At 37.3% G+C, this 13170-nt stretch overlaps 1 protein-coding gene across 1 annotated transcript; it reads right to left on the bottom strand.

The window, feature by feature from the left end:
* Window positions 1-1059: 1059 nt before the first annotated feature.
* On the bottom strand, window positions 1060-11808 carry PDK4 (pyruvate dehydrogenase kinase 4). Its single transcript, XM_028119444.2, has 11 exons — window positions 11697-11808; window positions 10627-10768; window positions 9261-9332; window positions 8161-8345; window positions 7853-7939; window positions 7323-7400; window positions 5548-5624; window positions 3663-3761; window positions 3356-3466; window positions 2938-3051; window positions 1060-1522 (listed from the first exon to the last, which is right to left on the bottom strand). The coding sequence occupies exons 1-11, from the start codon at window positions 11806-11808 to the stop codon at window positions 1379-1381; spliced, it is 1221 nt and encodes a 406-aa protein (XP_027975245.1). The 3' UTR covers window positions 1060-1378.
* Between the last annotated feature and the right edge of the window lie 1362 nt (window positions 11809-13170).

A 13170-nucleotide genomic window follows, 5' to 3' on the forward strand; every position in this document is an offset into this window, starting at 1 on the left:
AAAGAAGCCATTCTGTTTTGAAAGACATCAATTCATCCTCTTGCCAGTAATTTATCTATGAAAATATAGATCATTTCTTGAAATAATTTGTAGGGGAAAAAGCAAGATGCCTGCCCTCTGTTTCCCTCCTACCCTGCTTCCTTCCTTCCTCCTTTCCTTCCTCCCTTCCTTCTATGAGAGTTATGTCTAGACAGGCCTGTCAACCTGCCTATTATACTTGAAGTCCCCCAAAGTTCCATATGCATTACAACTCTCATTTATCAGCCCTCAGTCTCAATGATTCAAATGAAAGCCTCCTGGCATGAAAACCTCTTACTCCCAGGCTATTTGTTAAAAATGTCCCAAGAAGTCTTTAAATTCTAATGTTCTCGAGCCATTTGATAATTAGGAATCATTTTTAATGTTAATGCAGGAGTGTATATAATTACACATATATCAAAAATGTATCTTTTTAAGCCTAGAAAGGGGATGCCATCATTGGATTACCACCATTGCAGGGGAGAGAACAGCCCCTCCTACTGATTTAGCTTCTGAATGCATGATTTCTTTCCCTAACATCGGTTTTTCCAATCTACCATCTCATTTATAAACAAAGCAAGGTGAGAGATAGTTTTGGCTATCTTCTCCCCCTCCAACCGCCAACATCCTGAATTCAGTGCCTATTTTAAAACTCACCCAAGACTAGGCAGGCACCTGGCAGTAAGTGTTCACTTATGACATGAAGTGTGAACAGGAAAGCAGCATAATGAAGATACAGTATTTATCAGAAGAGGCTTTGTTCTGAGTTTCTACACTGGCCCAATGCCTTGGCTGCAACTTTGAATAAAACGTTTTGACTCATTCCTCCTCATTCAAATAACATACAAAGTAAATGTTATTTAGTCACCAGCTTTTCCTCCCTAGAGCACACAGAAATATAGGAAATGTACCTTTACATACATTTCTAATGACATAGCGCAAACTAAGCCCCACCCCTTTGATGGCAGGGAAATATTGGCATATTGACACTTGATATGCAATAAATACCAATATCTTATGCCATCAACCGCAGGCCTAAAATATCAGTCTGTTGCAAGTGCTAGCTTATATCTTCATCTTGCTCGCATTCCCATCCTTGTTGATACAGACACGGCAAACCGAGGCTTTCCATGGATTTGATATAAGCTCGTATGTTATGCTAAGTTAAAGAATAACGCCCACATTACACTTTCCTGGGTCAGAGAAACGGGCTTCGTTCCTCTTTGCACCACTGTTCTGATCAAGGAGTTTTTGTTGCTTTTGTTTGTTTTTGAGGAAACAAGAGTTCACACGCAACCATGCAGGAAGCAGCCCGGCGTAGACCCACTTTGATCCCGTAAAGTGTCCCGATTGTCCCTCTTCATAGAGCCACTTTCCTCTTTGCCAGGTTCTTTGGTTCCTTGCTTGGGATACACCAGTCGTCAGCTTCGATGCTCATCTGATAATGTTTGAAGGCTGATTTGTTAAAGACTGGGAGTTTTTCTACAGACTCTGAAGATAAAGCCTGCACGAAGAGAGGAGAAGAAAAATCAACTCAAAGAAACTCATGGCATGATTTGTACATGACGTGATTATTCAAAATAAATCCAGAGGTAAGTATTCAAACATTCAAATATGTTCCTTTAATTGAGTCAGTTAATAAGAGCACACCATAGCCCATAGTATGCTAGGCAGTATATAAAAGAAAAGTAAAAAACAAATATTATTTCTACCCTCTAGGGGCTAAAATAGCACATATACAATTATAACTTGGGGAACAGAATTTGTCTTCAATATTTACACCTGTCCCTTGTTCAGATATTGCTGATGTGACAGAACTGAATAGCAAAGCTATTCTTTCTTTACAAAATCCTTTGCCTCTGTGATAAAGAGTCCTAATCTGATACTATTAATTTATTAAAATCTGATACTATACATCTATCATCTCTTAATCTTTCCCAGTACTTGGAAAACTTCTGTTCATTTAAGAAATGAATACATTAACTATTTTCAGATAGTCAAAGGCCTCTCGGCAAATAATTCCCTTGCACAAAATGGGAGCCTACAAGCTTAATGTTTTAGTGACTAATATCTGTAAATACATTTTCAGTCAAAAGAGCTGGAAAACAATTAACAAATCAGGACAGTGACCTTAACAAATAAATTGAGGCTTTATCAGAAATAGAAAAAACATGTACGAACTTTTAAAGTTTAATCAGGAAATGCCAGACATCCTACTGACAGCCTGTGAGCACTTAGCTTTTCCTTCCCTGGATTTCTAATAAGGTCAGCTTAAGGTCTTGAGTATCTTGGTATCTGTTGTTTTCTAGGCTGGCACATCATTAGCATGTATTTCCCACGAGTTTAAGTAAAACCAAGGTACAGCTAGCTACTCTAACAGATGCCAAAAGGCATTGGTTTAAAAAATTCACATGAGGATCTCCTCACTTGGAAACTAATGTGCATCTTGAGAAACAATTTTGCTTCACTTGAAGCAGGTAGCTTGGCCCCACTTCTAACTGGTAAGTTACCATATTAAATATTATATAGTACAACTACATATACCAAACAGAAAATACAATGACTTATGGTTGTTATTTGCATTAACTCAGTTTGAGGTATTCACTGTGGACCATGGAACTCAGGGCCATAAAAACAACATTGCTTTCAGAAATATTGTTTCAGGGCGCCTGGGTGGCTCAGTCGGTTGGGTGTCCGACTCTCAATTTCAGTTCAGGTCATGATCTCAGGCTCATGAGATCGAGCCCCGAGTCAGGCTCCACACTCAGTGGGGAGTCCACTTCAGATTCTTTCTCTCCCTCTCTTTCTGTCCCTTCCCCTGCTTGCACTCACTCTCTCTTTCTCTCTCTCAAATACACAAATAAATAAAATCTTAAAAAAAATAGAAATATGATTGTTTCTACTGAATTAAAAGGATACCTTTAAGTAGATGATGGCGTCTGTTCCATATCCTGACATAGAGTAGAGATTCAGATCTCCTTGAAAGTACTTGGCATAGAGACGAGAAATTGGCAAGCCATAACCAAAACCAGCCTAGAGGGAAAAGATCAGTTATTGGCAAAGCAATGGACATGCTCATTGAAATATAAAACATAGGAAGCAGTTATTATCCTCCCTGCTACTGACGTTCTAGAACCCAGATAAGTATTTTCTACTTCCAATCCGAGACCTCTTGTGAATTGTTTCACCGTCTTCAGCTTGCTTTCTCATGCTTTCTTCTATCCCCCATGCCCAATTTAACTAAATTGACTAACTTGCCTAAATACTTCCTTGTAATCCTTGCTTTACATTTAGAACTAGGGGGCTGGGATGAACTTAGCCATTTAATTGGTCTTACCAAAGGAGCATTCCGGGAATTATCCATCACAGGCGTTGGTGCAGTGGAGTATGTGTAACTAAAGAGGCGGTCAATGATCCTCAGGGGAACGCCACCTCCTCTGTCTGAAATCTTAAATAAACAAACAAACCAAAGCTATGCATTAAAAACAAGGCGCATTTGTCTATCTAAAAATGTTTTTCATTTATTTAAAAGTCACCCGGTGTACATGACTTTGATCTGCGGCTCAAAGCAGAGCACTTTATGATTATTGACACTTTTTTAGTTCTCTCAAGAGAGACTCAAAAGAACAACAGAGAATGGTTACCTTAATTGTAAGATCTTCTTTTCCCAAGACAACAGTCACTTCAATTGGTGTAAGGGAAGGCCAATTTTCCTGGTGTTCAACTGTTGCTCTCATCGCATTCTAAAGAAATCAAAACCATACAGAATTCAATGGCAGAAGAATGAGAAACAATAAATAACAGTTTTTTATGTTTAAAATAAAAGCAGCACAGAGGGTAATTCAAAGTTCCTATTTTTTTTTTAAGTTAGTAGTAAAATAGCTCTGTAAATAGCCATTTATGAATGTGTCATGCAGGATGTATAATGAAAAATATTCATTTACCATGTAACATAGCTCCTGGGAGTAATGTCTGATGGAAAAACAATTCTGCTAGCTGTCAAGTTCTTATTTGTAAGCTTAATTTAAATGTAGAAATTGGTTTTTATAGTCCATTTCCTGGCTCTCTCTTTTCTGTCTTTCCATTACATTTTACATCCAAGCACCAAAGACTATTACATAACAAATGAACAGGGAATCATTGAACCAATTTATTGGCTTTTATAAAACTTGCTGGGAAAGGTTGTTACTATTTAAAAGGATAGTAAATAATTCTAAATTAAATTTCAATTTGCATTTGATTATCATCTTAACTTTTACCAGTGATGGCAAAAAACTCTAGGAGTTGGACCATTCAATTTAAAAATAAATGAAATCAATGAAAAAAGTATCTTTTGTCCTTTTACAGAGAAGAAACTCAAACAAGTTTGCAGACAACTGGATGAATCTCATACAGATAAAGTTTTGGTTTATGTCACCCATTTTCCTCTCTAACCTTCTTGTGGTACATTATCTGCTTTCTGGTTTCTATACGATACTAAATTCTAATCATCAGCTGAAGTAAAAGAAAATAGATCAGATGTCTGTAGTACAATCAATACCTCATTGCACTAACATTAGAATAAGGTAGGAAACAGTAAGTTCTGAGAAAAGCTAAATCAGAATTAGTGGCAAATTTCACTTTTTTTAGGTTTCCTCCTCCAGGAGTCCAGGAGACTCTTGGAAAGCATCACAAAGCTTCAGGTGTTTTTTTCTATCTTTTTTGGTGTAAGTACAGTTTTAGTTCGGTCTTAGAACCCGGGGCAGGATTTGATACTTGGTACCTGGCTACCCCAGACCAGTAACATTCACATCCTTGGTGAGCTTGTTAGAAATGCAAATTCTCAGACGTACAGAATCAAAATCTCTGGGCCAGAGCCTAAGAATCTGTGTTTTAAGAAGCCCTCCAGGTGATTCCAATGCATACTAAAGTTCGAGAATCACTGTCCTATAGTCTTGCTATGGAAAGTGTGGAGTGTGGACCGGCAGGAGCACCTGCCAGCTTATTACGAATTCTAAACCCCACCCTAGTCCCACTGAATCAGAATTTTAACAAAATCCCAGATGACTCACATGCACATTAAAGTTGGTTATGGAGGGAACTGACCTCCTTCTGAGTATATTCTAGACTCAGGTTGGAACTCTGCCTGCCACCTGCAGTAGCTCTGGACCTGAACGTCTGGATTCAGAGCTGGACCATCCTGCTGGGGTGTAACAAGGCCCCATTCACTGCAGCATTCACCCCCCTGACCTTCCTTAACAAATGCATGAATGACTAGTGCTTTGTTGGACACTTGAAAAAAATAATAAGAACAGGGAGCACAAAGGCATCGTAAATCATACTGCGCATTCTCCAATATGTGTGGATGCTCTCATGAACTGCATGTGCCCTTTCCAACACTAACTGTACCTTCTTTCTCTTAGGAGCCCTGAAGCATGTTTGGGAGAAGACAGTGAGGCTCCCACTTAGTGGGAAGCGATAAAGGAAATAAAAAGGTAACCTGTGAATTAAAAACAAAACAAAATTGCAATTATTTTTGAAGTGTCATACCTTGAATAGTTCAAAGAGCATATGATGAAGGTGAGAAGGTACATACACAATGTGAATTGGTTGGCCTGGCGATTTTCCTAGAAAAAAATTAAACTCATTTAGAACTGGTAAACAAGTATTTCATTAAAACAAACTTCCGTATCTATTTGATTAATAGAGACCCCTTATTCCCAAGATTAGAATACTCCCCATCTTCCCTTACTCTGAAATTCTACCCCAGAACCTTCCCTCTTAAACAGTAAACACAACTGGCTTATTTTCAAAATACTGTTACAGCTGCTGCCTTGTGCTCTATGATTAATTTTTGCATTTCTCTACAAATGTATAAGGTCAGATGAAATGTGTGACAAGGGTGCTATAAATTAGATTATGTGGATTATTTGTTTCGTACTGGGCTATTTCAGAGTTAAAATCATACATTTTAAGAAAGAAAAAAAATTCATGTATCCATAGTATAATACCGAAATTAATGTTAGCTATAATTTTCATATTTTATGGGAAAATAACACATTTGATTATTCTTGATTTTTATCAGCCAAACATTAAATCTTACAGGCTAAATATGCTTACATTTCACTGAGAGGCGAAAGAAAACAGAGAAACAAAAACCTCATAATACTGTTTGAGAAGAAAAATAAAAGTATTATTCTTTGGTGTCCCAGGCCTTGGCAAAGTTTGAATCAGAAAACAGAAGGTCTGGCACAATTCCCTCTTTATTTTATCAAACAGTTCAAGCAGTTTATCTATACATATTATGCAACAATGCTGTTAATGCTTAGAGATATTTTTCAATCTTTATTTGTATTCCTATTTTTAAATTAGCAATTGATTACATGTACATATCCCCAGTCCATGAGTTGGGGTACTTTAATTTGAGCAACTTAATTTTAACTGTCCTGCTCTGAGAAGCACTATGGGATAAGATAAAAACAGTGCCTTGCATTCATCATAATATCACTTCAAAGTGGGAAGACCCTCTCTTTTCAGGTACCCTGGAGCTGAAGCCACTGAAGTATGCTCTGCTTCCAAAACAGTGGTGCCTACTTACAGTGCAATTAAATATTTATTTTGTAGTTTAAAAACATTTTTAAAAGAACATTTAACATGAGATCTACCTTCTTAAATATCTAAGTGTACAATATAGTATTATTAACTGTAGGCATGATGTTGTACAGCAGATTTCTAGAACTTATTCATCTTGCATAACTGAAATTTTATATCCATTAAGTAGCAACTCCCCATGTACCCCAGCTCCCAGCCTCTGGCAACCACCATTCTACTTTCTGCCTCTCTGAATTTAACTATTTTACATACTTCAGATGAGTGGCATCACACAGTATTTGTCCCACGACTGGCTTATTTCTTTACAGTACAATTTAAAGTGTTTTTGTTTCTAGGTCTTATGAGTAACTTTGCCACGAGGATATTCCTGCTACCAAGTGGTTCCTCCTACTTCTGGCTTCCCTGACCCCATATTCTGCAATAAGCTATTTTTCTTTGATCTAAGACTGGAACTAGGTTGCTACTCTAAATCTTAAATTACTTGCTCAAACCATTCTTCTTTATGAATCATCATTAGTGACTGAATATGCTCAATTGGAACTTTCCAACTGAGATGAAGAGAACTTTGCCTTCAAAAAAGAAGTGTACAAATTCTAGGCAAGTTCAGAAGGGAGAAAAAGAACACAGAAGTTGCTTTGTATTTACAAGATGTAATCATACTGGGAGAACAGCGAATTTCCTGTAGATTAAAATACGTTTTATTTGTAGCTTACCATTCACTTGTGTGAGCTTTAATTCTGGAGATGTTAAATAATACTGGTCACAAAGCATCTTTGAACATTCAAAGGCATCTGAAATAGAAGGTTTTTTCACAATGATGAAATGAATTTATGCCAAGTAAAATTTTCATGTGATCTTCAGTGTGTGTACTACCCTTAAACTAGAATATTCATTAAAGTACAGGTTTATGTATATGAAAAAAATACCTCTTTAATATTTTATTGAAGAATTAAGATAGTGTTGAAGTTATAGCTGTGGCAATAGGAATATGCACACTTCAGAGACTGAACACAATATATAAGAATATGGCACATCAGCCATTACTGTTTGGATTTTTATAATTTTATTAATGATTTTATTAAACCCCTGACTCAAAAGCAAAGGACCTTCATGACAGTATTTATAAAAAATTTAAATAGAACATTCTGAATATAAATTTATTCACAAAGTCACCTCAACTATAGATAAGTCAATCATATAGTGTATATTTTCAATAAGGGAAATGCAGAAATCTAGAAATTACCTTGGACCACGGCTGCCACATCACAGTTTGGATCAATGCTTCCAATGTGAGTTGGGTTTCCTGTCTGTGAGTCACTAAATATAAGAACTGTTGAAAAATAAAAAAAAAAGATGTTGTTATAAAAATCTGGATAATCATGATTAAAATTCTTCTTTCCTAGTCTTACAGGCAGAAACTATCAGTTGCTCTGAAAGAAAATGTTCAATTGTAGTTTTAACTGAGCTCCTGAATAATGAAACATCTGGGTGGGGTATGGCTTATATTCTACACCCTTCTCAGTATATCATGACCATGATGAGCTAACTTACTATGCTGGTTCATCAGCATCCGGGTAGAAATACGGTTCATGTAAAATCGATCCAAGAAATACTGAAGATTTTGATTGGTGACTGGGTCAACTGTACAGCCATCTTTATATTCTATGATTCCTTGTGCCATGGCCGGAATTACATTGTGGTGTCTATTTCGAACATTGATGAGAGTATCTACAAAACTAAGCCAAAACACATTTACAGTTACTGAAAGTTCAAGTAAGTTTCATTCACTTATATCCCTTAGATTACTTCAAAGAAGGCTAAAGCTTATTTTAAGTAACCATCTAAAGAAATCAAATGATAAAATGTTTGGATGAAGCTTTATTAAGGTTCTTACTTACAGATTCTTCAACTACAATAGAGGAGATAGTATCACAAACAGATTTTTTTTTTCCTTCTAGTTAATGTAAAAATATCAGCTTTCTAACTGGTGAATTCATTCTGGGAATTCATTAAGCCTTCTCTTTAAAAAATAATAATTAAAAAATAATTAATATTAAAGAGAATTCTAGAGTGCCATTGTGGAAAAAAACCTTTAAGATTTCTTCTTGGATTTATAAAAATATTCTTCTTTCCTAGTCTTACAGGCAGAAACTATCGGTTACTCTGAAAGAAAATGTTCAATCGCCAGTGACAATGACATATATTAATATTATGTAATAGTAAATCCACCTGTGAATCTAATCATCAGACTAAATTTATAGTAAAAAATAGATTTCCTTAAAAATAAATAGTTCCCTGCACTTGTTCGTACTCAGCCTCATTTTCAATGCCATCATTCCTTATCACTTTTAAAAAACCAACAAGTCAAAACTTGTCATTTGTAAGGGGGAGGTTATTTTTTATTCAGAGTTGTAGCTCCTTTAATTTATGTCTAAAAAAAATCTTCGGAGTATGTCTGGAAACAGTCAAGGTTTTAGAAACGTATTCTTATTTTTTTAAATTTTATTTTACTAGGTTATGCTAATCACTATACAATACATCATTAGTTTTTGATGTGGTGATCCACGATTCATTGTTTTCATGTAACACCCAGTGCTCCATGTGGTACGTGCCCCTCCCATTAGAAACATATTCTAATGCATAGAACTTACTCTGATAATGCTTTCTGGTCCTCTGGGCTTTTCTCATGGAATTCTACCAAATCCATCAGGCTCCGGATATACCTATAAAGTGACAGGTGTGCTTTAAGTTTTAAAGTTAAATAGTCAGATACAAGTGGCTAAATCATTTCAAAATGATTGCAAAAGAGAAAGTATTATGTTTAAAGTTAAAACTTTCCTTCAAGACACTTGGAAAACACTATATCTAAAAAAACCCCAAAAAACAAAAAAACAGTGAAGCTACGACTTTAACCCTCACCTTTCTAACTTAAAATTTATATTTCTTTAATCATTCCAGATCAGTAGTCAGTTTTTTGTTTTATTTGGCAAATGTTTTCTTTTTTTATAGCATTTAGAAATAACTTTTTAAGGAAGGCTTCCTATTTTTTCCTACTATATTCATTCATAGATGAGTAGAAGTCATGAAAGCAGCAGTTAATACTATGGATGATGTGTTTCAGATTATAATTGCTTAATATGTGTTTCAGATTGTAAATGTTTAATAATATATATATTTATAATATGTATTTATAATATATATTTATATAACTATAATACTTATATATTGTATATTTATAATATATGTAATTATATAATATATATTTACAGTATTTTTAGTATGTATATATTTCTTAAATCAATAAACAAAAAGCTGTGTCGTCAGTGGATTAGGGTGAGGCTCCGGTGTATATCTGCCTCAGTGTATACCCTGGTCCTATTCTCTAAAAATCTGTTCCTTTGGGTGATCTACCCTCTCCAAGCCTCATTATCCTTATCTGTAAAATGAGATGATAATAACTGACAATTATTAAGTGCTGGCTGTGTGCCAGATACTGTTTCAAGTACTTTTTTTAATGGATTAGCTCATGTAATTTCACTCACATAACCCTCTGAAGCATATAATTTATTTTCCTCAGTAACAGAGAGAGGAATTGAGGCATAGAGAATTTAAGATACTTGCCAAGAATTCCACAACTAGGAAGAGGCAGAGGCAGGATTTGAACCCAAAGCCTGCTGTTAATTGGTTTCTAAGTAACAAAGATTAGATCCTCTAAATGTAGTCCTTCTGTCTATTTCTAGGATAGCATTCCGTGTGCAATGTCAAATTCTGTCTTTTATTATTTAAAATACAATTACATTGTGAAAGTATGTACTTTTTCAAGGCAAGATGTCTGTAGCTTTATAAATGTCTTTATGATAACTTACCCTAAATTACTAAAAACATCTTTACATCTTTCAAAAATATTTACTGTTCAGCCCACCCGTTTTCCAATTATGATGCTAACGTATTATAAGAATTCATACTCAGATACTAGTCTTAAAAATAGAGACTGTTTCAGAATGATTCACCACTTACCAGCTTTTAACTAATTGCACTGAAGAAGTATTGACTAATCGATCAGGGAGGATATCAATTTCCTTCAGGATATTGGCTAGCCTCACAGGCAATTCTTGTCTCAAAAATGCAAAAGAAGTTCTTTCACACGCATTTTCTGAACCTGTAATAAATAACTTTTATTTAGCTTTGGGGAAAAAGTAGCTCTAAATGATACATTTGAATAGTATTAACTATCCAATATTGGACACACACACATATCATAAAATTATAGTTTCACCCTCAGTTGGGTTACTATTTATAGTAAGAAGAAGTATCTCCTTCTTCATTGTCTTTTTCTTTACTTTCTTTTTTTTTTTTAAATGACCAATATGAGAATTGTTTTCTTTTTTTGGAAGAGGATTCACTTCCATGAAGTCAAAATATCCCATAGCTCAGTCAACATCACAATGTCAACCTCACAACATTGTTCAGAAAGTTCTAGATATGAAATTGGAGGGATAAAAGGGTGGGTAGGAGTGATGATGTTTCCACATTAGTGATAAATAATACCACAACTAAATCCTTGAAATTTCCCTTATAAGATCACTGCAGAAAGTTTGTAAACAGTTTTGGCAGTAATGCAAATATATGGAAAACCATAATGGTAAAGAGACAAATCTGTTAGCAATGCAGAGATGAAGGTGGCTAAGGGATAAAATCTGAATTAATTTGAGGCTACTTTGTAACATTAGGAATCCTCCCCCAAAAGTATCATGCTGTGAAGGAGGGGATAAAGTTTTTTAAATCATTGTTAAGTAGTGACAGAAAGCAGTTAAGTATTTTGACTGGAAGCTTTGGACGGTAAGATGAGCTCAAACCATCCAGTATCAGCGGGTCAGCAAGTGGCCTTGACCTGTAGGCACAAACTGTCAGAAATAAGGCAGATCTAGGAAATGGCAAGGTGCACTGGCGTCGAGGCTCCAAGTTTCAGCAGAAGAGCAGACTCCAGTTATTTTAAGCAATGAGCTCTGCCCTCCCTGCACAAAGGCTGGAAGTTAAGGAAGCTCCCCAACCCCAGCACCCCCACCCGGCCCTACTTCCCAGCTCACCAAAGTCCAGGAGTTGCTTTATGGACAGCGGGGACGGGCTGTAGCGTGAAAAATGCTCCACCTCGCGGGGCACCAGGCCGGCGCTGCGCATCATGAAGCGGGCCGCCTTCATCTTGATGCCCACCCTGCCCGGCAAGCGCTGGGGCTGGCTTGAAGAACGAAGGCTGAGGAAAGCAGAACCTGGGACCGAGGAGGGGGCGGTGCGCGTCTGGGCAAGGAGGGCAGGTGGGCTGACTCGTGCCTGGCACCCGGCCTGGGCTGAGATTCTGGGGTGCTTCCGAGTGGAGGAGGCCGGCAGTAAGTGTGAGGAGCCGCGAGTGGCTAGAGACTCAAGTTCCCGTCTGGCCACCACCGGCCGCCTCCCGCCGCTTTATTTGTTTCCCCGCACGCTCCCCACCAACTCCAAAGGGGAGGAGTCACTGGGACTTGGAGACTCGTCCAGAACTGGGGCCGCGCCAATCAGCTCAGATAAAGAACTCTGGGCCCCGCCCCCCGGCGCGCGGTCCCGTCGGTGGAAAGACCTGGCACCACTGCCCGGGGCTGTGAGGAGTAAGGGGGAAGGGGGAAGGAGGAAGGTGAAGCGGACATCTGGAGGTACATGGGCTCAAGATTAGCCACTTGGAACAAGTCCCGGATCGCGTGGGCTGGGGGCCCGCCCAGACTCGTCCTTGTTTACAAGTGAGAGACAGTCTCAATGTCACGCATTCCTGACCAGAAACTATTTCCGAGAATCTGAGCTCCGAGATGTCATTGGTTCTTGCTCAGAGCGGGCTTTTACAGTAGCCAATCAGCTGCATTCAAAAGTATGAGCTTCTCTGCCATTGGACAGTGAGAGAAATAAATAGCCTAAAGAGTGCTTCTAGTCTTTTCTCCAGGAGCGAACAGTACAATTCAGGAGCTGAAAGTTCCTTTTGGCAAGACTTAGGCTTGAGTAACTTCCCAAAATACATTTACTTTTTCCTGTGGCCATAAAAGGCCATCAATTTGTTTTTTCCCAGTAATACATTCTCTTCATTAGGTTTAACCCTGTTAATTAAAAACAAAGTTATAAAGGGATCAATTTGTCAGTTTAACTCGCCGCCTTCTACCATCAGAATTTATTCATTCTGACCTCCTGTATAGAATGTCCTTAATTCAAATCTTTGTCTACTCTTAAATGTCTAGCACAAACTATGTGCTGCAAGAGGTCTTTCCTGATGGCCTCTCCTCCATCCTTCTTCTAACATGGCCTTTGTCACTTAGGACATTATATCGTAGCTATTTATATTATTGTATTGATCTCTCTGAATCCCCTTCCCTGAAAAGGATTAGGGTTGGGACCAAGTCCCGTGTATCCTCGTGATTCCTACCCTGCTTTATCACTACTTAAGCTTAAACAATTGTGCAAACATGGGGGAAGCTCTAAATTGCATCTACACTTGGAGATAGGTTTTGATACCACTATGATATATATATTATATATATACATATATAT

Source organism: Eumetopias jubatus, unplaced genomic scaffold (genome assembly GCF_037043125.1).
Source record: "Eumetopias jubatus isolate StellerSeaLion01/CBP00866 unplaced genomic scaffold, mEumJub1_p1.0 scaffold_14, whole genome shotgun sequence".
Lineage (NCBI taxonomy): Eukaryota > Metazoa > Chordata > Mammalia > Carnivora > Otariidae > Eumetopias > Eumetopias jubatus.

What these genes read in the sequence shown, in the direction of transcription:
- PDK4 (XM_028119444.2), bottom strand. Translation starts at nt 11,808, where the DNA reads ATGAAGGCGGCCCGCTTCATGATGCGCAGCGCCGGCCTGGTGCCCCGC. An exon ending in GACCAGAAAGCATTATCAGA is followed by an intron (nt 8,346 to 9,260) that starts GTAAGTTCTATG and finishes GTTTTGGCTTAG; the next exon opens with TTTTGTAGATACTCTCATCA. An exon ending in ATTCCCGGAATGCTCCTTTG is followed by an intron (nt 3,052 to 3,355) that starts GTAAGACCAATT and finishes TTTTCCCTCTAG; the next exon opens with GCTGGTTTTGGTTATGGCTT.